The sequence below is a fragment of the Trachypithecus francoisi genome, unplaced genomic scaffold, assembly GCF_009764315.1.
Source record: "Trachypithecus francoisi isolate TF-2019V2 unplaced genomic scaffold, Tfra_2.0 Lachesis_group8, whole genome shotgun sequence".
NCBI classification, from domain to species: domain Eukaryota; kingdom Metazoa; phylum Chordata; class Mammalia; order Primates; family Cercopithecidae; genus Trachypithecus; species Trachypithecus francoisi.
This window is the reverse complement of record NW_022681473.1, coordinates 42,733,100-42,758,704: the sequence shown is the minus strand read 5'-3', so window position 1 is coordinate 42,758,704 and position 25,605 is coordinate 42,733,100. Positions and strand designations below refer to the sequence as shown.

General features: G+C 34.6%; 1 protein-coding gene across 5 annotated transcripts in view; it reads left to right on the top strand.

Moving 5' to 3' along the window:
- The window catches only part of ANO5 (anoctamin 5), a 105,926-nt gene that overhangs the window by 11,038 nt on the left and 69,283 nt on the right, over positions 1-25,605 (top strand). For 2 of the 5 annotated variants that reach the window (XM_033205850.1, XM_033205849.1), the window contains exons 2-5: positions 1,639-1,685; positions 14,764-14,814; positions 21,726-21,767; positions 24,624-24,737. In XM_033205850.1, the coding sequence (XP_033061741.1) occupies positions 1,639-1,685; positions 14,764-14,814; positions 21,726-21,767; positions 24,624-24,737 (254 nt within the window). The remainder of the gene's footprint in view (positions 1-1,638; positions 1,686-14,763; positions 14,815-21,725; positions 21,768-24,623; positions 24,738-25,605) is intronic. The other 3 variants (XM_033205853.1, XM_033205855.1, XM_033205854.1) reach the window with 3 other exon arrangements.

Here is a 25,605-nt window from a genome sequence, read left to right as displayed (position 1 = left end):
CAGCTCTTGATGCTGTGGAGTCTAAGATCATGGTACTGAACTCAGTGTCTGGTAAGGGCTTGTTTCCTAGCTCATTAATGACATCTTCTTTTTTTTTTTTTTTTTTTTTTTTGAGACGGAGTCTCACTCTGTCGCCGGGGCTGGAGTGCAGTGGCCGGATCTCAGCTCACTGCAAGCTCTGCCTCCCGGGTTCACACCATTCTCCTGCCTCAGCCTCCCGAGTAGCTGGGACTACAGGCGCCCGCCACCTCGCCCGGCTAGTTTTTTGTAGTTTTTAGTAGAGACGGGGTTTCACAGTATTAGCCAGGATGGTCTCGATCTCCTGACCTCGTGATCCGCCCGTCTCGGCCTCCCAAAGTGCTGGGATTACAGGCTTGAGCCACCGCGCCCGGCCACAATGACATCTTCTTACTGTGTCTTCACGTGATGGAAGAGGGAAGGCAGCTCTCTGGAATCTCTTTAATAAGGACTCTAATACCATTCACAAGAGCTCTGCACCATGAGCACATTCAGACTATAGCACCTGAAATACTTGGTGTTTTTTGGCTTTGTAGACACATCATTCTGATTTCTGCTTTTATCTTCACATTGCCTTCCTCTGAGCCTCTGTTCCCTCTTCTTTTCTTAGGAGGACATCCATCATTGGATTTAGGGCCCACCTTAAATCCAGTATAACTTCATCTCTAGGTCCTTAACTAATTACATCTGTAAAGACTACATTTCCAAATTAGGTTTCAGTCTGAGGTTTGAGATGGACATGAATTTGGGTGTAGGAGAGACATAAATCAACCCCTACAATGGTTCAATATCAAATTTCCATATAATAAAGTGTCTTGTTCTGGGCTCTGTTCAGTTTCATTCACCAGTTTTTCTACCCTATTTCTAAAATTGTAGTCACTAACTTGTGCTTAAAGTGCTAGCATTTTATGCGGTTCCCATTGTGATATTTTCTCCTATATATATGTGTGTGTGTGTGTGTGTGTGTGTGTGTGTGTGTGTGTATGTGTGTGTGTATGAAGTTTTTGACTTAGATATATCTTAGGGTTTTTTCAAGTTGGAACCACTAGAAAATAAGAATTTCAGTTCTATCTTTAACTTTTTTAGTGTCATAAACTTATCTGAACATGTATTTTAGTGCAAATGACTAAATGCATAACCATTATGGGGCTATCTGTATGTCCAGAAAGTACTTTGGCCTATTTAGAAACTGATAGTGTTCTACATGCAACCTGTCTGGTTTGACATCAGGAAAACAAGCTGAGAGAATATTAAATCTCACATGGTGAGAATTAAGAGATATCAATGGACACCTTACTGGGTATTTTGCTCTTAGTGGTTTTGTGGTTATAGATTAATAACTGCATTGATCAGAGTTAAGTTTATTTCTCAGTAATTGAGATTATATTTTACACATCAGTATTATATGCTTTTGCTTTTATAGGCAGTTTTAGGTAAGACTTCTTTTGGAGTCTGTTTTAAACAATTTAGCTCCTGAATAACCTTGCATCTTTTCTTCTAGTATGTTTTCTTTGAATTTTTTAATTCATTCAATTCGTATTTTTTCCTTACACAGACTTCTGAACATATTCTGATCAGTTGGCTAATTTAACATGTTTTTCTCTTTCTTATTTAATTTAGGGGAACACGCCGATAAACATATAGACTACTCTTTCCAAATGAGTGAGGTAAGTTAAATATATATGTATTAGCTTCCTTATAAGTCAGAATAAAAAATCAAGATAAGGTTAAGTCTTTGTACTTACCTACTTATAATACCTTCTCGTTTGTCCTCTAATTTATTCATTTTTTAGTAGCTGAAGCAAGTTCCATGCTCAATGCAGATTTAATATTGGATCTTTTCTAAATGTTATAAGGGAACAAATAGATGTTTGATTTGTTTTGAGACTCCCTGTGAAATAAACTCAGATATGCTGATCATTGATATACAAGATACTAGTATTTGGCTAAAATTTTGCTATAATGTAATGTTAGTGTAGTCAGTGATAGCTTATTATTTTACAGTTATTAGTATGATTGGTGCTTATCTATGACTATACTGGGGTTCAACCTGAACTGCATAAACACATTAAATAGAACAATAAATAAATTAAATACAACTTGTAAAAATACAGAATTCTTTTAACCAAAGACCTTCTTATATAAATTTTAAGAAAGATACAAACAATTTATATTGCTTCTATATTGAATATAAGCATGTTAAAGGCATTTCAATGAAATGATTTTTCTGATGGCTCTAGGTGATACAGAATCCCATGTGTAGCTCTCACAAAGGTAGACGTCCTTGAATGGTTTCAGGATGTCCAGCCAGATATAAACAGGATTTAAAAAAATTTCCAGGAATGACTGAAATTTCTGCTTGGAAAACACATCCTTCTAGAATAGGTTGGTTATTTGATAGTTGGCTGGATAAGCTCATTAACATTCCTAGAAGTTACAGGGTTCCTTTAAAAGTTCAGTGACCCACTAGTCAGAATGGCTATTGTTAAAAAATCAAGAAATAACAGATGCTGATAAGGCTATGGAGAAGAAAGAATGCCTATACACTGTTGGTGGGAGTGTACATTAGTTCAGGCATTGTTGAAGACGGTGTGGCAATTCCTCAAAGATGTAAAAATAGAAATATCATTCGACCCAGCAATCCCATTACGGGGCATATGTCCAAAGGAATGCAAATCATTCTTTTATAAAGACACATGCATGTATATGTTCATTGCAGCACTATTCACTGTAGCAAAGACATGGAATCAACCTAAATGCCCATCAGTGATAGATTGGATAAAGAAAATGTGATACATATATATCATAAAATACTACGGAGCCATAAAAAATGACAAGATCATGTCCTTGGCAGAAATATGGATGAAGTTGGAGGCCCATTATGGTTAGCAAACTAATACAGGAACAGAAAACCAAATACCCCATGTTCTCACTTTTAAGTTGGAGATAAATTATCAGAACGCACAGATACATAGAGGGAAACATCGCACACTGGGGCCTTTTGGAGGATGGAGGGTGGAAGGAAGGAGAGGATCAGGAAAAATAACTAGTAGATATTAGGCTTGATACTTTGATGATGAAATATTCTGTACAACCATCCCACATTACATAAGTTTATGTGTGCAATAAACCTACACTTGTATCTCTGAACTTAAAAGTTAACAAAGAAAAGTTCAGTGACCTAAATGCTGAGAGAAAAAGAATATGAGAACCAGAGGGAACTATGAAGATCATATAGGACAGTGATTTTATAGTGTAGTTTGCAGACCAATATACAAATAAGAATGAGAGTTATATGAAGAATTTCTTAAAACTGTAGACTCTTGGACCCAAGCTGAGACTGCTAAATCGGTATCTTTGGGAATAAACTGAGGGGTTGTGATTACAAAAAAGCATTCCAGGTGATTCCTCTTGCCACTAAAGATTGAAAACCACTGTCATAAAGCAGTGTCTCCACAACTGAAGTGACATAATATGGCACAGAGTACATATTTACTGAGTGAGTGAGTGAGTCAAGAAAATTATTTGGAAATAAAGAATATGAAACGTTAAAATTTTCATGTCTTTGGAGTGGACTGAAGAAAGATTCGTTTCATAAGATTGATCCAGTTTAAGTGGTAACAAATATGTTGTCATTTTCAGTTTGCTCATATTAGCATAATAATAATGTGCTCCTCACAGATCTGTATAAGTATTGTTCAAATTAACTTCAATGACAGTTCATGTTTTTCGCTTCTGTGCATCTTTCACATTTATATACGTTCCAGAAATAAGCTTCTAGAACACAAAAAGAATTTCATCAGGACATTTGTATGCTGATTTGTATCCATTTGTACATTTCAAGAACAATGGTTAGTGCATTCTTGGCTTCAAGCTCAGGTTTTCACTTGAAACAATTTTGCTCAAATTTTTAAGGCTTTATGTTTAGCTTGCCAAATTTAGAAACGTATTTAATTAAATTTAAATTATAATACTGCAAAAATATAACTTCTAGATTTGTTTTGTTTGCTTATTTGCTTTTAATTTTGCTTTTATAGGAAAGCAAGTAACAGGAATGGATTCAATCCTAAGAGAATAGCACTGTCATACCAAATTCCTATTAGACTCAACTTATAGTTAGGTTTAGCATTTTTTTTTCAATATAAAGTATTTTGGAGTAAAACCAACATCTCTCTGAAACAAAGACAAAAATTGGCTGTTAATGTTTAGAATTATCAAATGGATATGGTATTGAATTAATCATTTCAAAAGTGAATACAGCTCTTCCAGAAAGATGGAGTAGAAAAAGTTTTCCCTATTCATTTTGCTACCTATGGTTAAAACTCTTGGAAACTCTGTATAAAACAAACATAAGAAGGCTTTGAAAGTTAAAGATAAGAAGGCAGAGCAGCTAGCAACCTCAAGAGTCAAAGTTTGCTCTTTGCTTGACATATTGCAGAACAGGTGAAGGAGAAGCCAGCAGTCCAGAAATGCTAAGTGACACAAACAAATAAAACCTCAAAAAATGTCTACTATCTCTAGCCAATGGAACAGGAAAAGAGTCAACTAGAAATAGAGTAAACTTTTAGTCAATAACTGCTCTATTACAGCCAAACACCCCAGAAAAATACTGTGGCCCTATACCAACCTTTATACTATAGCTCAAGTGGGGAGACTAGATTGTCACCCCCACCTGTTGGTAACAAAGTGCCATAACTCCCTGTTTTGTGTCAGAAGAGGCTGACTGGGGAACCAGGACTTTCATTTCCACTGGGGGATAACACATCCCTTCCCCCTACACCCCTGCATGGTGTTAATGGAGTCCATGGGGGAAGCCTGAACTTCTACTATCACAAGTGGTACTAAGATGCCACAACCCTTCTCTGATGGGGTGGTGACAGAGGTGGCCTGATGGAGAGTCAGGAATTTTACCACCACCTGGAGGTAAAGAAGCCACTTCCACCCCACACTCTACCATGGTGAGTGGAGATCATAGAGGTCACTTGGGAGCAGTAATGAGGTACCCTTGCCTTTCTCAGCAAGATTGGGATCAGTGAAGGTCTAGTGATAAGTTTGAACTTCCACCCCCACCCAGCAAACAATGAGAATCCTTTCATCAATACTCATTTCATCAATACTCAATACACAGAGGCAGAGTGAGGAATCTGAACTTCTACCTCCACTGTGTAGTGAGGCATCACCCTGCTTAACTCAACAGAGTGGTGTCAGAGAAGCCTTGCTAAAACAAAAGATTTAAATAATATCCAGAGTCTCATCATACCTAAAAGTTCACATTTCTGGAGAAAATCACTCATAATACTAAGAACTAGAAAAATCTCTATATGAATAGGAAAAGACAGTAAATAGGGCCAATGATGAGGTGACAGCAAAAAACAGAAGTTACAAAGAAGAACAAGATGGATATTTTTAGAACTGAATAATAGAATAACTTTAAAAAAAATCTCAGCTAAATGGAGCCGCTAGAGGTAGAATCATTGAATTTGAAGATAAAAAAGTAGAAATTACCCAATCCAAGCTTCATAGAGAAATAGATTGAGAAAAAAAAATGAACGGAGTCTCAGGGACCTGTGGGACTGTAACAAAAGATCCCACATTTGTCTCATTGGAGTGCTAAGAGAGGAGGAAGAGAGGGAGCTAAAAAACAAACAAACAAACAAACAAAAAACAACAAAAAAACACAGGATAACATTTATTTGTCAGAAGACATAAACTTACAGATTCAAAAAGCTGAAGGAACCGTAATCAGGATAAACTCAAAGAAATTCAGAAATTCACATGAATCAAACTAAAACTAGTTTTGAATACTAGACAATGAACCAATCTTGAAGGTAGTGAGAGAGGCACATCACTTTAACTATAGGGGAAACATAATTAAAATGATAGCAGATTTTTTGTCATAAACTAGACAGGCTAAAGAAGTTGTACAAAATTTTCCCAGTGCCCCCCAAAAATATCAATCCAGAATTCTATAGCTGTATTAGTCTGTTTTAATACTGCTATAAAGATGCTACCTAAGACTGGGTAATTTATCAAGGAAAGGGATTTAATTAACTCATGGTTCCTCATGGCTGGGGAGGCCTTAGGAAACACATAATCATGGCAGAAAGCAAAGGGGAAGGAGGCACCTTCTTCACCAGGCAGCAGAAGAGAGAGACAGTGTGCACAGGAAACTGGCACTGCCTGCATGATGAGTCACCTCCCACCAGATTCCTCCCTCAACACATGGGATTACAATTTGAGATAAGATTTGGGTTGGGACACAGAGCCAATCATATCATTCTGCCCGTGGTCCCTCTCAGATCTCATGTTCTTTTCACATTTCAAAACACATTGTGCCTTCCCAACAGTTCCCTAACATCTTAACTCATTCCAACATTAACCCAAAGTCCAAGTCCAAACTCTCATCTAAGCAGGTCCCTTCTGCCTATGAGCCTGCAAAAGCAAAAGCAAGTTAGTTACTTCCAAGATACAATGAGGGTACAGGCATTGGGTAAATGTTCCCATTCAAAATGGGAGAAATTGGCCAAAACAAAGGGGCCACAGACCTTTTTCAGGTTCAAAACCAGGTAGGGCAGTCATTAAATCTTAAAGCTCCAAAATCTCCTTTGACTCTTTGTCTCATATCCAGGGGATACTGTTGCAAGGGGTGGGTTCCCACAGACCTATGCAGCTCTGCTCCTATGGCTCTGCAGGGACAACCCCTGTGGCTCTTTTCATAGGCTGGCCTTGAGTGTCTGTGGCATTTCCAGACACATGATGCAAGCTGTGGGTAGATCTACCTTTCTGGGATCTGGAGGTTGGTGGTCCTCTTCACACAGCACCATTAGACAGTGCCCCATTGCGGATACTGTGTAAGGGCTCCAACCCCACATTTCCCCTCTGCATTGTCCTAGTAGAGGTTCTCCATGAGGACTGTGCTCCTGCAGCAGGTTTCTGCTGGGACATCCAGATGTTTTTATAAATCCTCTGAAATTTAGGCAGAGGCTCCCAGAGCTTAACTCTTGTCTTCTGCACACCTGCAGGGCCAGCACCACATGAAAGCTGCCAGGGCTTGGGGCTTGCACCCCCTGATGCAATGGCCTGAGTTGTACGTTCACCTTTTTTAGCCATGGCTGGAGCTGGAGTGGCTGGGATGTAGGGCACCCAGTTTTCTAAACTGTTTTATAGTCGAATTAAAAAATTTAACTGTCTGTTGTGGTTATCTATATATACAGATAAATATTTAATACAAGTGTATTATAAACAAAGAAGTTTTGGGGCTGTAAAGGTAATTAAGGGTTTTCTATTTCAGTTGACTAGTAAAATGTGTACATATCTAGACTGTGATACATTTATATATATAATGTAATATCAAGAGCAACCATTTAAAAAACTATACAATGAAATGTACTCAAATAAAATTATAAAAAATGTTCCAGTAACCCACAGAAATTCCTGAAAAATAAAACAGAAACATAGACATAGGGAATAAACCAAAAACAAAAAAGATAAAATGACACAATTAATTCCTAATACATCAGGAATGTCATGAAATGTAAACGGTCTAAGCATACCAATTAAAAGACAGATTTGCAAAGTGGAGTAAAAACATGGTAATAAATGCATCAAAAAAACTACATTATCACAATAAATGTATACAAACATTAATTATAATAAAGGAGTGCTACATTAATATATGTAAAGAATACTTTAGAGAAAATAAAATTACCAGGACATAGTGGGACATTAATTATGATAAAAGTGTCTATCCAACAAGAACCTATAGCAGTACTAAAGGAGCATGCACAAAGTAACAGCATCATAATATGTTAATCAAAAACTAATAAAAAAGAAAGAAGTATTACACAAAATCTGTAATTATAACTAATTATAACTGGATACCTCAGTATCCCTATAGATGGAACAACTAAATAGAAAACCAGCAAGGACATGGATAAACTCAACATCATCAACCAATAGGATATCACTTATATTTATAGACTGCTCCACCTAACAACAGTAGAATATTTCAAGTGATGAAAGAATATATACTGTATTAATTTGTTTTCACACTGCTATAAAGAACTACCTGAGACTGGTTAATTTATGAATAAAATAAGTTTAATTGACTCACAGTTCCACAGGACTAACAGGGAGCATGATTGGAAGGCCTCAGGAAACATGATTATGGCAGATGGCGAAGGGGAAGCAACCATGTCTTTACCATGACAGAGAAGGAGAGAGAGAGCAAGGGGGGAAGTGCCACACTTTTAAACCATCAGATCTCATGAGGACTCACTCACTATCATGAGAAAAGCATGGGGGACACCATCCCCATGATCCAATTACCTCCTACCAGGTCCCTCTCCTGACACATGGGTATTACAATTCTAGATGAGATTAGGGTTGGGACACATAATCAAACCGTATTATATACTAAGATAGACTATATCCTGGGCCATAAAACAAACCTCAACAAATCTGAAAGAATTGAAATCATACAGACTGTGTTTTCTGATCACAATAGAATAAAGTTAGAAATGTAACAGGAGCATGTACAACTTCTAAATAATCTAAAGGGTCAAAGAGGTTCTCAAGGAGAGGGGTGGGGGACAAATAAAATTGAACTAAATAAAAGGGAAATTGGAACATATCATCATTTGAGAGATGTAGCCAAAGCAGTAATGAGAAGGAAATTTGTAGCAGTAAATGTTTATATTAGTAAGGAGGATAAGTCTCAAATATGTAATAAGCTTCCAACTTAAGAAAATAGAGGCCGGGAGCGGTGGCTTACGCCTGTAATCCCTGCACTTTGGGAGGCCAAGGCAGGTGGATCACCTGAGGTCAGGAGTTCAAGACCAGCCTGGTCAACGTGTTAAAACCCTGTCTCTACTAAAAATATAACAAATTAACCAGGCATGGTGGCAGATGCCTGTAATCAAAGCTACTCCAGAGGCTGAGGCAGGAGAATCGCTTGAAACCAGGAGGCAGAGGTTGCAGTGAGCTGAGATCACACCATTGCACTCCAGCCTGGGCAACAAGAGTGAAACTCTGTCTCTAAATAAATAAATAAGAAATTAGAGCAAAACAAGCCCAAAGCAAGTAGAATAAGGAAATAATAATAAAAGCAATTGAAAACTAGAAAGTATTAGAGACAATAATTGAAACCAAAAGCTGTTTCTTTGGAAAGATACATAAAATTGGCAAACCTGTAGCCAGACTGGCAGAAAGGGGGTTGGACTGGGACATATATAACCAATATCAGGAATAAAACAGGACATATCAATATGGACTCTATAGATACCAAAAAGATAATAAAGGAATACTACTAACAACTCTACACACATAAATTTGACAACTAAGATGAAATGGACCAATTCCTCAAGAAGCACAAACTACTTACTATAATCCACTCAACATTAAAACAATAATTTGAATAGCCCTGTAGCTACTAAGTAAACTGAATGTGTAATTTTTAGATTATCCTAAAAGGCATCTCCAGGCTTAAATGGTCTCATTGGAGAATTCTACCAAATGTTTAAAGAAGAATTAACATTAATTTTATACAATATCTTCCAGAAAATAGAAGAAAAACAGATGCTTCTCAATTCGTGTTAGAGCCCTACTTTACTTTGGTACCAAAAGAGACAGACAGTTAAAAAACAAAACAAAACAAAACAAAAAAACAAAACTACAAATTGTATCTCTCATGTATGTAGAAACAAAAATCCTTAGTAAAATATTAGCAAATAAAATTCAGTAATGTAAAAATAATTATGCAACATGGCCAGGTGGGGTTTACTGTATTGATGTAAGGCTCCATTCATTTGTGTGTGTGTGTGGAAAGGGACAGAGGTTTGCTCTGTCACCCAGGCTGGAGTGGAGTGGTGCGATCTTGGCTCACTGCAACCTCCACCTCCCAGGTTTAAGTGATTCTCCTTCCTCTCCCAAGAAGCTGGAACTACAGGTTCCACCACACCCGGCTAATATTTATAATTTTAGTAGAGATGGGGTTTCACCACATTGGTCAGGCTGGTCTCGAACTCCTGACCTCAAGTGATCCACCTGCCTTGGCCTCCCTAAGTGCTGAGATTACAGGCGTGAGCTACTGCGCCTGATCTCCATTCATTTCTTTGAAAAACAATTGACCTAATTCACCAAATGCTAAAGAATAAAAATCATGTGACTTTTATTAGAAAAAGATATTGTCAAAATTTAACTTCCGTTTATTAAAAACAAACACAAACTCTCAGAAAACCAATAATAGAGAGGAACTACTTTAACCTGATAAGGAGCATCCATACAACACTTACGCTAACAGTATACTTAATAGTAAAAGACTGAATACTTTCTTCCTAAGATCAGGAACAAGGCAAAATGTCCTCACTTACCCTTCTCATTAAATATAGTACTGACAGTTACTGCAATAAGACAAGAAAATAAAAGGAAAGGTATGCGGATCAGAAAGGGACACATAAAACTCTCCCCATTTCCAGGTGACATGACAAAATACATAGAAAATCCCAAGGACTCTACAAAATTAAAGACAAAAACAAAATTTCCTACAACTGAGTTTAAGAAAGTTGTAAAAAATGAGAAAATTATATAGAAATTAGTTATATTTCTATATACTAGTAATAAGAATGTGGAAATTCAAATTGGTATATAAGTTAAAATGTCTGTATGACATTTCATAGACATAGGCAAGATTATTCAGAAAATTTTATGGAAATACTAAGGAAGTAGAAGAGAGAAAATGATTGTGAAAAAAAGAAGAAAGTGGGAGAAAACCCTCTATCTCATTTTAAGACTTGTTTTTTAGCTGCAGTCTAATGAAGACTGTGTTATATTTGGAGAAGGATAGGCATGTAGATTAATGAAATAGAATAGAGATCCCAGAAATAGTCCCACACAAGTACAGCCAAATGATTTTGGACAAATATGCAAAAGCAGTTCAATGGAACAAACAGGCTGGAACATTTATATATTCGCAGGCAAACTTATGAACTTAACCTAATTTTATAACTTATACAAAAATTAATTCAACATTGATCATAGACTAATGTAAAACATAAAGCTATACAATTTTTTGAAGAAAAAATGGATCAAACTGTTTGGAAATTAGGTCTTGGTGAAGAGTTTGTAGTCATGTCATATCTGCAAACAAAAACAGTAACGAAAAGCATTGATAAATTGGAGTTTATCAAATGTAAGAATTCTTGTTCTGTGAAAGATCCTATTATGATGATGAGCAGACAGGCTACAGACTGGGATAAATATTTGCATATCCTATATCAGACAAAGGACTTGTATCTGTGATTTATAAAGAACCCATACAATTTAAATATTTTACACAAAAACTGCCCAATTAGAAAGTGGGCAAAATACGTGTTGAGATCTTTCACTAAAGAGGAAATAGGATGGCAAATAAACACATGAAAAGAACTTCAATATCACTAGCCACTAAGAAATGCAAAATAAGATCTAAGTAGATATCAGTATATGCCTATTAGAAGAGCTAAAATATGAAATAGTGACAATACGACTTACTGGTAAGGGTGCAAAGAAACTAGATCTCTCATACATTGCTGGTGAAATATAAAATGATACAGTCATTCTGGAAAACTGTTGGGCAGTTTCTTAAAAAACTAAATTATAATTTTCATGTCAGTTGGGTAATCATATTCTTGGGCATTTATCCAGCAGAAATGTAAACATATATTCACCCGCAAAACCTAAACACAGATATTCATAGCAGCTTTATTTGTAGTAGCCAAAACTGGAAATAACCTAAATGTCCTATAGCAGGTGAATAGTTAAAAGTGTGGCACAATCTTATCATGTAAAACTACCTACCAGTAAAAAGGAATGAACTGTTAATAAACACAACTTGGACAGATCTCCAGGACATTATGCTAAGTGGAAAAAAAAATCTTAAAGGAACACATATGTTATGATTCCATTTTTATGACACTCCTGAAATGACAGTATACAGATGGAGAACAAATTAGTGATTTCTAGGGGACTTGGATGTTGAGGGGAAGGAAAATGGACATACATTTAAAAAGGTGGTATGAGGGAGATCTTTGTGGATGAAATAGCTCTATACCTTGACAGGGCTGAGTCTTACCCAAATGTACCAATGTGACAAAATTACTTTCAACTATACAGACACATTACTTGTGTCAACTTCCTGATTATTATCTTTTACTATGGTTATGTAAGATGAGAATAACCACTGGAGGAGACTGGGTAGGGGTTACATGGGATCTCTGTGTATTATTTTGGCAAATTCCTGTGAAGCTATAGGTATTGCAAAATAAAAAGTTAAAAAAAGTGAATACAACTTATTTCACTTTCCTCAATGCTAAATTATATTTTTTCTGACACTCAAATGCGATAAAAACAGGCTCTACACATTGCAGTCATTTTTGTTCACTCCATCTATGGACAGGAGGCAGGCAATTTTCAAAAATATAAGTATTATAGCATATTCATTCAACTATTGGATTGAGGCAGAATTGACTAGAAATCAATGGATTTTGTCCAGCAACAAATTTATAGATATGATGAATGATTAGGCTTTTACAAGACAGAAGAATATGTAGGAATTCTAGGTCCATTATTTCAAAATTATTTTATACTTTGAAAGGGTCTTCTGTGCTTTCATGATTGCTTAAATATTTAAAGAGCTATTCTAGTTTTACCTCTGATTTACAATTAGTATGAGTCCATCATTGGACATTGTTACAATCTTTTTGGAAATCAGAAAATGCATGTGAATTAAACATGTATGACATTATTAACATACTTATTATATGATCACTTGATAGTAACAAACATTAATTTTAAAAAGCCAGCATTTATTGAGAACTTCCCTTGTATTATTTAATCTCACTGTATGGAAGTTATGGTTTGGAGAGGTTAACTTGCTCAAGTTTACAAATGTAATCAGTTTTCCATATGTATTTAATGGATTTTATATAATTGAAGAAAAAGGTTTATGAGGCAAACTGAAACTATATAAATTGTTTTATTGTTATATCTCCTATGTTTTGGAGCTGGGATTCTGAACACAGGTAATCTCATTCTAAAGCTCCTTATTCACTGTTTAATATTTCTTTAAGAATGCTGTTTTAAGAATTGTGTCTGAAAGTACTTCAAGGATTCTCATTTTGCCTAAGACTAAGCTTAGTAAGAAATGAGACTATGACATACTCAGCAAAATAGTTATTTTATTTTACATTTTGCAAAGTGAAGTTATAACGATGTCTTTTGATTGGAAATCAGAGCAAAGATTTTTCCTAAAGGGAGAGATTGTAAAGTGACTAGCCTGGTTGCTTTTGAATATATGGTTTTCTTCTATCCTTCTGTAAGCAAAACAGCTAACATTTCTCTAGGATAATTGGAAAAACTTATCAGGAGTCAATATAAATGAAGCTATAATAAATTTGTTTATTGTCTTAGTAGAAATATAGCTGCACAGTGTATTTTTAGAGATCACTATTTCAGAATTAAGTGATCAGATGCTCATTAACTTCATTTGCTATCTGTTGTATTTAGACAAGCTAGTGGAATTCATTCAAGGTCCACAAGCAGATATAATCACATATAAGTGGATTCTAATTATAACTGTATTTTAGGCCTGTATTTACTCACAGATTCTCAGTCTTCCCACTCCCCCCCCCCCCGTTTCAGTATTACTTTAGTACAATAGATTGCATTATCTTGTAATTTATATTAAATATAGTAGTATGAAAATTGTATGTTTTCAAAATTATCTTTCATTCTCTTTTAAAGAACACAGAGAAATTACTGCTTTTCTGGCACATTCTGTTACTGTACTTTTGTAGCACCGGGTATATTTCCAAGGTTCTCTTTGAGGACGTTTTAAATATGTCTATCGCACATTTTATCTGCTATTTTGAAAACTGAATTGCCCAGCATTATTTGGGCATAATGATACTGATTATGATTTTTCCAAGAATAAGGTAAGTGAATTCCAATCTGGACATGAATTTCCAATCATTTCTGTTAGTTACTGTCTCTCCATATCTACCTGTCACTAGAGACTGCTGAGAAGTGATTGGGCGTTATCTCAGGTCTGTGTCCTGTGGTGTGTGGACCATCATGTAACCTGAGGAATTGGGAATCTACCATACACAGAGGGAGGCATCCCTATTGTGTTAATTATAAGTGGTTTGTGTGTATTTTTATAAATGTATGGCTTTTTTTGGAGGGGTTATAAATTCAAATTCTTAAGAATCCTGCTGGTATATTTTCCAAGGTATTCCCTTTAATGAGTTCAAATAATTGTTGAAGGGCGTAAAATAGCCAATTAATTCTGCCCTTCCTGTTGGTCCTGTTCAGGATGCAGCATCATAAAAAGATTAGACTTCCTTGTTATTTCTCAGTAATGTAGTAGTTCTTAACCATTTCTTGTATCTGATTTTTTTTTATGATTTGAGAAAGCTACCTCCCAAATACTACTTCTCTCTGAAGCTTACTGTCTGTCCTCACTGCACAGACAAACACACCCTGCCCCATAGACACATTTACAGATACATAGCACACATACATGAACACACATGCATATGTATACATATATATATATGTATGCCTACAGTTTTGCATATGATTTAACATGGTTCCAGATTAAGTGTTTCTGCATAGAGATTACAGAGTTTTTGTTACTGAAACATAAAAGTTCCCTTTGCTCCACCTGCACTATTAATAATAGCATTATATCTTCCCTGGTACTGTTAGCAGAGCCTGAGCAGCAGAGAGACCAGCTTTCTCATCAATGAAGAAACAATGGTAAGCAACGACCAGTACTATCCTTTCTTGCATGGACACAGATGGGGCATTTTTTGTAGTCTGCAATGGTGATGCTCTTTTCCAGTTCAGTTATTTGACATGCTTTCATACGTGGTATTTGAGAATGTATTACTTTAGGAAAAAAAAATCAGTTTCTGTGAGGGGGGAAACACATCAGACATATCGATAATAATGACACACTAAGTATAACACTTTGCTTGGATTTTATTTTTTCTATGAGAAAATGAAGGGTCTAAGAGGTGTAATGACTTGACCAATGTTATCAATATGTTTAAGAGGCTGATGCTTGACTAGCGCTCAAGTTTCTGAGGCTTAGTTCAGTATTCTTTCTCCATTGCATCACTCTTCTTGTCTCTAAGTACATGCCTGCAGATAATCATGAAAAATTACAATTGATTTAAAAATCAAACTTAAATGTCAATTAAAAGGCTGGTAAAGAGACCCGAACATTTTCATTAGTTGCCTAGTAAGTAAAAAATTCCATTTGGGAAGATGGGGAAATAGAGTTATATTCTTACACTGATAATTTTAGCAAGGATGATAGTTTGCTTTTCACTAGGGTACTAATCTTTAGTATTCTGGAATGAGGATTGTGATATTGATCAAATTAAAACAATTGAAATGTTGGTTTGTTTTCTTTTTACATTTATTTTTACTTTTTTTTTTTTTTTACTACATAAAGCATTTTTACATGATTCCAAAGTTGAAATCTACAGATCAAATAACATTTAGATGAGCCTAAAGCTTATACAATTTAGATATCACTCTTTAAGAAACATATGGAAAAATATTTTACTTTAAAACATTTACAAAAATATTTTACCATGAGAACACATTGCTAGAGTCCTTCCTAAACCCTTGGAAGGGGCAGATGCAAGTAAGATGCCCTAAAGATTAGACTTTATTAGCTTGAAGGTAAATCTATCTTAGGTTAAAAATATGAAACAAAGTATTTTCAGAGAAATCTTTCTTCTTTGTCCTCTCAGTCCTTTTATATAATAGTTACTGTTTTTATTTGGTTTATTTTTCCAATGCTATTACAAATGTTGCTAAAATGAATACTCTTGGGAATTAGTCTTATAATATTTTGGTCATTTTATTTTTCTACATGGAATTCATTTATCAGAGAATAAAGGTATATGTAATTTGTAATTTTCATATATGTTGCCAAATTCCCTTGCCTTTTGTGTTTGTAACAAACCTATGAGAGTGCCTGTTTCCCACAACTCTATCAGCAGTGTGTTGTTACACTTCTAGATTCTTGCCTGTCTCATGGTAGTGAGATAGATAATGGCTATTGGGAGCTATTTCACTTAGCACAGTTCTTAGTATCATTTAAAATTGCATTTCTCACAACATATGTGAGATGTTCATCTTTTTCTGCATTGAGTGGTCGTTTAAATTTATTTTGCTAGATCACTCTGTTCATATATCTTGTCCATTTGCTGTCAGAGTTTTCTTTTTACTCTTGATTTTTTTGGAGCTCTTTACATATTTATTGTTATCTTCTTGCCTGTGACAGAAGTTGCAGATACTTTCCCCAAATATGTTAAATACATATAATTTAATTTTTAAATTCTAAATGACTTTAAAATGATATGTGGTATTTGATTCACTAATGTTGACATTGTCTTTGATTAAATAGTAATTTGTTTAACCGTAGGCTTCTTTTTAAAAATATACTTTATTTTAATATCGTTTTAGATTTTATTATAAAGAAAATCTAAACAGAGTTTCTTGTACCCCACACTCATTTTCTCCTATTATTAGAATCTTACTATTAGTATGGTACATTTGTAACAATAAACCTATATTGGTGCATTATTATCAAATAAAGTTCATGCTTTATCCAGATTTCCTTAGTTTTCCCCTAAGATCCTTTTCCTATTCCAATATCTCATTGAGGATGCAGCATTGCATTTAGTAGTCATGTCTCCTCAGGCTCCTCTTGGTTGTGACAGTTTCATGTACTTTTGATTTTTATATCCTTCACAGCTTTGAGGAGTACTGGTCAGGTATTTTGTAGAATGTCCTTCAATTGGGACTTTCCTGATTTTTTTTTTTTTTTTTTTTTATGATTAGACTTGGATTATGTGTTTTTGGAGGAAGATAATAGAAGTGTCATTCTCTTCATGTCATATCAAGGGTATATTCTATCAACATGACTTAATCACCCTTAATGTTTTAACCTTGGTTACCTGACTTGAAGTAACGTTTAACAGATTTCTTCACTGTAAAGTTACTCTTTTGTTTTTTTCTCCCTTTCCATACTGCATTCTTCGGATGAAAGTCACTATTTGCAGCCTACACAAAAGGATTGGGATTATGCTCTCCCTCCTTATAGGTGAATCCATTATTTGGAATTGTTTTTTGTGTGTGGGAGATCTTTCTTCCTTTCTTTTTGTCAGTATGTACTTCTGGATATTTATTTTATGCTTTATGTTATAAACCAGTTATAAACCAAATACTACTTTATTTTCTTGCTCAAATTGTTCTAGCTTTGTCTATTGGAAGTTTTTTTTTTTTTTTTTTTTTTTTTTTTTTGTGACAATGTCTTGCTCTGCTGCCCAGGCTGGAGTCCAGTGGCATGATCATAGCTCACTGCGGCCTTAGACTCCTGGGCTCAAGTAATCCTCTCACCTTGGCCTCCCTGAGATTACAGGAGTACACCACCACACCCAGCTAGTTGTTGCTATTATTATTATTATTATTATTTTGAAAATTGGATCTCACTGTGTTGGTCATGCTGCTCTCAAATTTCTGGGCTCAAGCAGTCCTCCCATCTCAGCTTTCTGAGTGGTTGGAATTACAAGACATAAGCCATATCACTTGGCCAGGAGCTTTTCAGTTGACTCCTGTATTCCCTTGGCAGACCCCTATTGTTGTATTTAGTTTTGTTTTGAGTATTTTCCTACTTTCTGACAAGATGCTCCAAGCTCATCTGGTACATTTCCTGCCTTAGTCCTACAATCAACTGTGTGCCCAAGGAATGTTTTTATTTTCTTTTCTATCATAGAACTATCACAAAAGAAAACTCTGTATAAATCAGGGTCCTGTTAGGCCTACTCAGTGTAGGATAATTTAAGAAGGACTTCATAAAGACTTTTACAAAAATGGGGTGTAAGGGAATCTCTGTATATATAGGTCTAGTAATCTTGAATTTATTAAAATCCATAGAACTGAAGGGAATAGGGTAAGGAGCACTTATTGGAACCCAAAAGGAAAAAGTCATATACCAAAGACATTATCAGGGGGCACAATGACCTTTAGTGAGGGGACACAGCCTTCCTGAATTCAACCTTAGGAAGGAAAACACTATCTATTCTTTCCAATCATTCGTGAGAAGCCAGAGGTCAAGAGAGGTCTTTGGTTACCTGCACAGGACAAAAGCAGGGTGGAGAGGAGTAGAGAGCGAATGTGCTGGGATAAACCAATGGAATATCACTGGATATGTTTTTGGGTAAAAAAATAGAGTCTTGCTATTTCTACTGTGATTATTATGACAGAAACTCAGTTATCAATTATTTTATAAATATAGAATAATTAATGTAATTTAAAATTCTATTTGAAATAAAATAGTGAAAAGTGGATGAGTACCTAAATAGTTACACAGATTGTGAGTATAGAAAGGTCACTAAAGCCACTGAATGAAATATAGAAAGATGGAAACTATTATGCTTAAGATAACCTATCTTAAAGTGACTATTATACGGGACTGGACAGAATAGTTAGGTAAGTATTCAGAGTTTAGTAAGCAAAGAATGGGAATTGAAAAGATACACTAAATGTTGCTTAAATAATGACAGATATGCAATTAACAGATTTTGAAGGAGTATGGGCCTTGTTAACCTCAAGGATGATATTCCAGATATTTAATAACTGATATGGCATAGGCACAAACCAATCAGAAGGGGCCTTTGAGTAAAATGACAAGAAGCAATTAGTATGAATATTAGCACAGTATTTATAATTGATATGTGAATATATTTAGATATTATCACCTTATGATACAGTCATTAGTTCAGTCTCCTAGTGATTTAATCCAGTTTCATGGCTTTAAATACAATTGATATGCCATCTCAATTTTCAAATTTAAGTTTCAAGTGTATTCATTTCTCCTCAACTTCAGTTTTAAATATCCAAATGCTTTCTTATTATACGCATGTGGATGTCTGAAAGATATCTCAAGATTAATATGTCCAAAATGTAATTCTTGATCTTCCCCTACCAAAAAGCCTGTTTGTCTGAAGTCTTTTGCATCTCAGCAACAATACGCAATATATTCTTTTCATTGCTCAAGTCCGAAATTAAAAAAAAAAAAAAGATTTTATCTTCATTGGTTCTACATTAGACACAATAAAATGCACCCTTTTAAAGTGTGTAGTTTGATGAGTTTTAACAAAATTTATGTAGAAGATTTCCTTTACCTCAAAAAGTTCCCCTTAGCAGTTTTCCTTCTACCCTATTCTAGGCAACTGCTGATTTTTTTTCTTCCTAATATAATATATAAATGGGATTTTACAGTATGCACTAGTTTGTATCTGGCTTCTAGCTGCTTTTGCTCATCATAATGCTTCTAAGACTCATCCAAAACTCCAATATTACTAGTAAATTGATTCTTTTTGAATATGTCTGTACTAGAGAGATATTATTGTTTATTTTATTTTATTGCTCAGTTATATTTCATTGTACGGATATACTGAAATTTATTTGTCTACTCATCCATTGATGGATATTTGGATAGTTTTCAGTTTGAAGACCATTATGAATAAGGCTGTTATGAACATTCATGTAAGAAGTGTTTTTAGAGATGTATGTTTTCATTAATCTTGGGTAATTTCCTAGGAGTAGAATTTCTGGGTCATGTGGAAAATATAGGTGTAACTTTATGTAAAACTGTCACACTATTTTTAAAAGTGGTTGTACCATTTTTTATTCCTACCAGCAATGTATAAGAGTTCTATTTGCTGTACATCTTCACCAGCATTTGATATTGATACTGATAGCTTTTTAATTTCAGTAATTCTAGTGGATGAGTAATAATATCTTGTGATTTCAATTCTCATTTCTTTTATAAATAATGATGTTGCCCATCTTTTCATGGGCATATTGGACATTCATAGATCTTTTGTGAACCATTCAAATCTTTTCTGCATTTAAAAAAAATTGAGTTGATTATATTTGTATTGACTTGTAAGAGTTGTTTATGTATTCTGGATGCAAGACCATTGTCAACCTTACTTATTGTGAACATTTTCTTCCAATTTGTTGCTTGCCTTTTCGCTTACATGCAGTGTTCTTAGAAAAGCACGTTTAGAAGTATAGAAGTTCAATTTCTCATATTTTATCTTCTATCATCCATGCTTTTTGTGTTCTATTTAAGAAATATTTGCCTACACCAAAGTGGGGGAGATTTTCTAAGATTTTCTTCAGTTTTATAGTTTTAGTTTTTATGTGTAGGTCTATGATCCATGGAAGTCATAATATGGCCCAGCGTGGTCCTTTAGTGTGGGACTCTTTCATTTGTCTTAACAATTCTTTAATGAGTTTAGGGAAAACATCTGAGAAAAATAATAACCTGTGAATCTCATGAAAGATGCCAAGAAAATAAAAATACTGAAGTGAAAAATTTCAGGCCGTCAAAATAATATAGTTTAAAATATATTTTATGCAATGACCAACTGTCTTGTATCTTTTGTATTTTTAAATAACAGCAATATTAACTCCTCTATCTACATATGGAAGGCATTAGTTTACAGGGCAGAAATTTTCACTCCAGTAGTTTCACCAGTTGCTTAGACTTCTTCAGCCTATTCCAGGAAGAGACTAGGTTAAGAAATTGTATTGGATTATTTATCTGTTCATTACAGTATAAAATACACTCAATTCTTGCTCATTTATGCTATAGGTTTTGTTTTCTTTCAAATATAGTTGAGTATCCCAGATATTTTTAGGTAACTGACCTTGTATTTTAAATAATGACCATGTAATTGAATATTGGAGACAACTCAGCATTTGAATAACTGAATGGCTTTTTATGTAATCTAGTATATTGCATGCTCATGAAATAAAAAAAAAAAAAAAAAATCCCTGGGTAAACTTTCTATACTACACATCATGTCAGTATAATGTAGTAATTTTACTTTCTTTTCCTGGTATATATACAGGCATACTTAACAAAATATCTATTTTACTCTATATTTTTATTATTTTCATGTTTTCCTTTATTATTGTTATTTTTCTCTTCCTTAATTATGTTCTTTGCAGGGACGTGGATGAAACTGGAGGCCATTATCCTTAGCAAACTAACAGAAAAACAGAAAACCAAATACTGCATGTTCTCTTACTGATAAGTGGGAGCTAAATGATGAGCCCACACAGACACATAGAAGGAAGCAACACACTGGGGTCTTTCGGAGGGTGGAGGATGGGAGGCGGGAGAGAAGCAGGAAAAATAACTACTGGGTACTATACTTAATACCTGGGTGATGAAATAATCTGTAAAACCAACCCCCATGACACATATTTCCTTATGTAACAAATCTACACATCTTGCACATGTACCCCTGAACTTAAAAAAGAAGTTGAAATAAATATAATAAAATATAAATCCACAAATATTTGTTATTTTTAGTCACTGTTTAAATAATTTAGGAAAATTTACTTTGAAGTCTCCTTATTTTCTTTACATGTTAATTGCTTTCTTCCCATTTTTTCTTCCTTTTTCCTTGCTAATTTCTGTCCTCCAGTTTGAAGTATCATGCACACAAACACACACACATACATTTATAAAATGATCATATTGAGGGTTAGTTTGTCTGTGTCTGTTTTTGGAATCTTTACTGTAATTCTGGGCAGGAATTGCTAATTCTTTGTTGGTTGCTTCACAGCCTGCAAAGCGATTCAATTTGTTCCTGAGGCGGCGGCTTATGGTAAAACCAGTGCTGAATGATGCTGCTTATGCTCTGAATGGCTGCAGTGGTAGCCTTAGTTATTTTTCTTCTAATAGAATACTTTGATTTAGGGGAACATTGTCACTGATTCCTAGTCCCCAGGCAACTGAAGTTTAAGAATAGTGATTCTTAATTTGTTTTGGATTAGATTAAATCTATAGATCCTCTTCCTAAAATGTAATAAACATATACACGTGCATGCGCACACACACACACACATACAATTCATAGTTTCAGAGGTTTATGAACTCTCATCAGCAATGCAGGGTTTTATTTTATTTTGTTTTCAGATAGTCTCACTCTGTCGCCCAGGCTGGAGTGCAGTGGTGCGATTACGGCTCACTGCAGCCTCGACCTCCTGGGCTCAGGTAATCCTCCCACCTCAGCCTCCTGAGTAACTGGGACCACAAGGGCATGCCACCATGCTCAGCTAATTTTTGCATTTTTAGGAGTGATGAGTGGTTTCACTGTGTTGTCCAGGCTAGTCTCGAACTCCTGAGCTCAAACAATCATCTCGCCTTGGCCTCTCAAAGTGCTGGGATTACAGGCATCAACCACCCACCCAGCCGGTAATTCAGGTTTTTGAACCACAGGATAACTACATCCTTTACAGAGAAGCCACTCAGATGTTTACATAATTACAAATAGGCATTTCTAAGGACAAACCAAATATAAACACAAATGCCCACACATACTGCAAAATGTATTTATATCATGTTTTGAGCAAAACAAAAGCATGATGTGTTTTAGTAACATTCAGTTATATGTGACAGAATCATCAGATTTTTCTGCCTCAGCCTTAACTGATTTTTATTAGTAGTCCTGAGACACGTCCCTCATGGTGACTTACAAGGCTCCCAGTGATTTTTTCCCATATTTTAAACAGATTTATAGTATATCGTCAGGGTGTGATAGAATGATAGAAATTTGGCCTTCAGGACGACAGTATGTATACCTGTTTTTGACTGAGCACTCAGGAAAATCATTGGAGTTACTATTCTCTTAGCTACTTTGTCTATTTTATAGTTGTCAAATACTCTGAATATGAGTTTTGTTAATTCCTGTGTGCACATGTTCTGTCACGAGAACTGCTCTTAGTGTACCCAGATTTAGCTTGTGTAAACAATATAAGTACCTGTAAATATATTAGTTTTTGAAAATAAAACAAAACAAAAACAACAAAAAAACCCTATCATACAAAATATGACTGTCACAGACTTAGAGCAAGAGTACTATTTTTTTCTTCTAATTTTTGAGCTTTGATTTTATTTAGTCTAAGTAGTATATTATTTCTGCCTCAGTTGCCTTCCAAGAATTTTGGTGGATTTCTTAGATGCTAACGCTGTGATGATTTACAAGAGTGCCAATGATTTGTTTGGTTTTGTTTTTTCTTTCTTTTCAATTTTTAGTGATTTATAAGCAAAGTATAGTGTGATAGCAGTTTGATTTTTCTCAGATTCTTTTACTTTCTTTTAGGAAATAGGAGATGATTATGCATTCTTTGGCTGAGGTGAAGAGAACTCAGACATAACATTTGAATTACTGTATCTTGGCACTTAATCTCTAGATTCCCTAGATTTTTTTTTTTTTAATTTCTTTGTTCCCTTTTCCACTCATTTCTTCCTGTTCATTGGGAGCTAGTTTTTTTCTGAGACACATCAGCTTTTCATTAGCTATGTAAATGCTCTTACTTTGTTTATAGACCACAGATCAAACATGAGACTTATGGCTTATTCGCATATAACTGATCCTCATCCATTCCCTTTTCTGGGAGGCCTATCTCACCTGACTTGGGTAAAATAATCCCATAGGGTACACAATAAAAGAAACTCATAAATTAATAGAAACACTGGTTGTCAAAATTAAAATCATATAGTTACTCATTCGCAGGTGAGCTAAAGCAATTGGAAAATTATCTCATTGACAGCCACTGTATTATCTATTTGCATAATTCTAAGTGTAATAATACATGTAGGCTATTATGAATATTAAATATTAGATATAAACTTTAAAAGAAAACCAAATCAGTCAAACATGAAATCTCTTTCTTCTGAAGCGCTCTCGTATTTTTGCTGTTTTTAAAGTGAAGGAACTAACGAACTAACTACACAACATGTGAAAGTTGGACTTGTAAGTGTAATTATTATACTGAGATAATTCTTGCAAATTTAAACAAAGAATTGATTTTTGCTCACCTGGGAAATTGATGTTGAAGGACGAGTTGCATGAAACCTAACTTGTGATGCCAGCTAATAAGCTACCTGCTTTCTAATATTTAACTGCACCTTGATTTTATTTTAATCCTTACAAAGTTGAATTAGGAAGTCACAATTTTATAAAAACATAGAATAAACATTAATCATACACTTGTTTTCTTATAGTGAGACTCCATTAATTGGTTTGTAATTAATTGTACCCCCAAATTTGTGTGTAGCCATGAATTATTTAGTGGACTAAGTGAGATGTTGTTTAATAAAGATAACAGGTCAGTCTCTGTGCATTTTGGGATCTATGTGTGTGTGTATATATATGTATACATATATATATATATCCATTTCATATTTTGGTATGTTTGCAGCATTTTTGTTGTATGTCCATGTAGTTAACATGCTTATCTTCCTCCTGAGTCATTATTGCTTAATCTTTTATATGGAATTTCACTTTATAAAACAAAGCATAATCTGTTGCTAAAAACTCTGGTTATTTGTCTTGACTTGTCATTTCAAGACTGAAAAAAAAGTAGCTGGTGACCAAATTATAAATAATTCCTTTTGTGCTTTTGCCATTTCAGAATAAAACTATAATTTACAATTGTGTCATTTATGTCTCCTGCAGTTTCAAAAAAATCAGCAAAGCAAAGATTCTATCTTCTTCCGAGATGGGATTAGGCAAATTGATTTTGTGCTTTCCTATGCTGATGACATAAAGAAAGACGCAGAGTTAAAGGCGGTAAGTGCATTATAAAAGAAATGGGAATAATAAAAAGAAGCACATTTTATAGTTTCACATGGATATCTGCATTGAATTATGTTGTAAAAGTGAAAGGCCCTTAAGTGTTACTGAAACCTTAAACTGAGCGAGATAACTGTAAAGTAGGCAGCCCAAGAATAGACACGTAAAGTCAATGTTATTTTTTGGATATTTTGTGTACTAACTTCTTTTTCTTCTTCTTCCAAGTATCTGATTCTTTTTATAGCTCACTTTAGTATTAAATGTAACATCCAAAATTTGAGGTATGTGTCTGAATATAATAATTACCTTTTGTATGATGTTTTCATTTTGGAAATATATGACTAATCTATTCCTCCAGGTATAGCCTTTATATTGTGCTCTATTCCTGATTTTGTCTTATTTGTATTACACATCACTTTATGAGCTTATTTGTTCATGTTTTTACTTGCTTGCTGTCTCCAACACTATAAATTAAGTTTATGGGGCCAAGTACTTTGTCTTGTTTATTGCTATGTACCCAAATCCTAGAACAGTGGTTGGATTATAATGGATGCTCAATAAATACTCAGTATTTGAAATCATAAATCAATCCATTTTTATACACACATTTACTTATATACTTACAAAATAAATTTCATATAAAATAAAAATTAAAAATAAAGATATTATTCCCACAAGTCTCTGTACACATACAGATCTGTCCCTTTTTTCCACCCACTGCCTAGAAAGCCTTCTACCAGGCCTCTGAAATTCATGAACCGTCATCATTTTCTTCTCTTCTCTGAACGTTCCTGTAGCAGTCCTCTCAAATGATGATTATTTTACTTTACACAGCATTTCCCTAGAGATGGGGTAAATGCTGCTT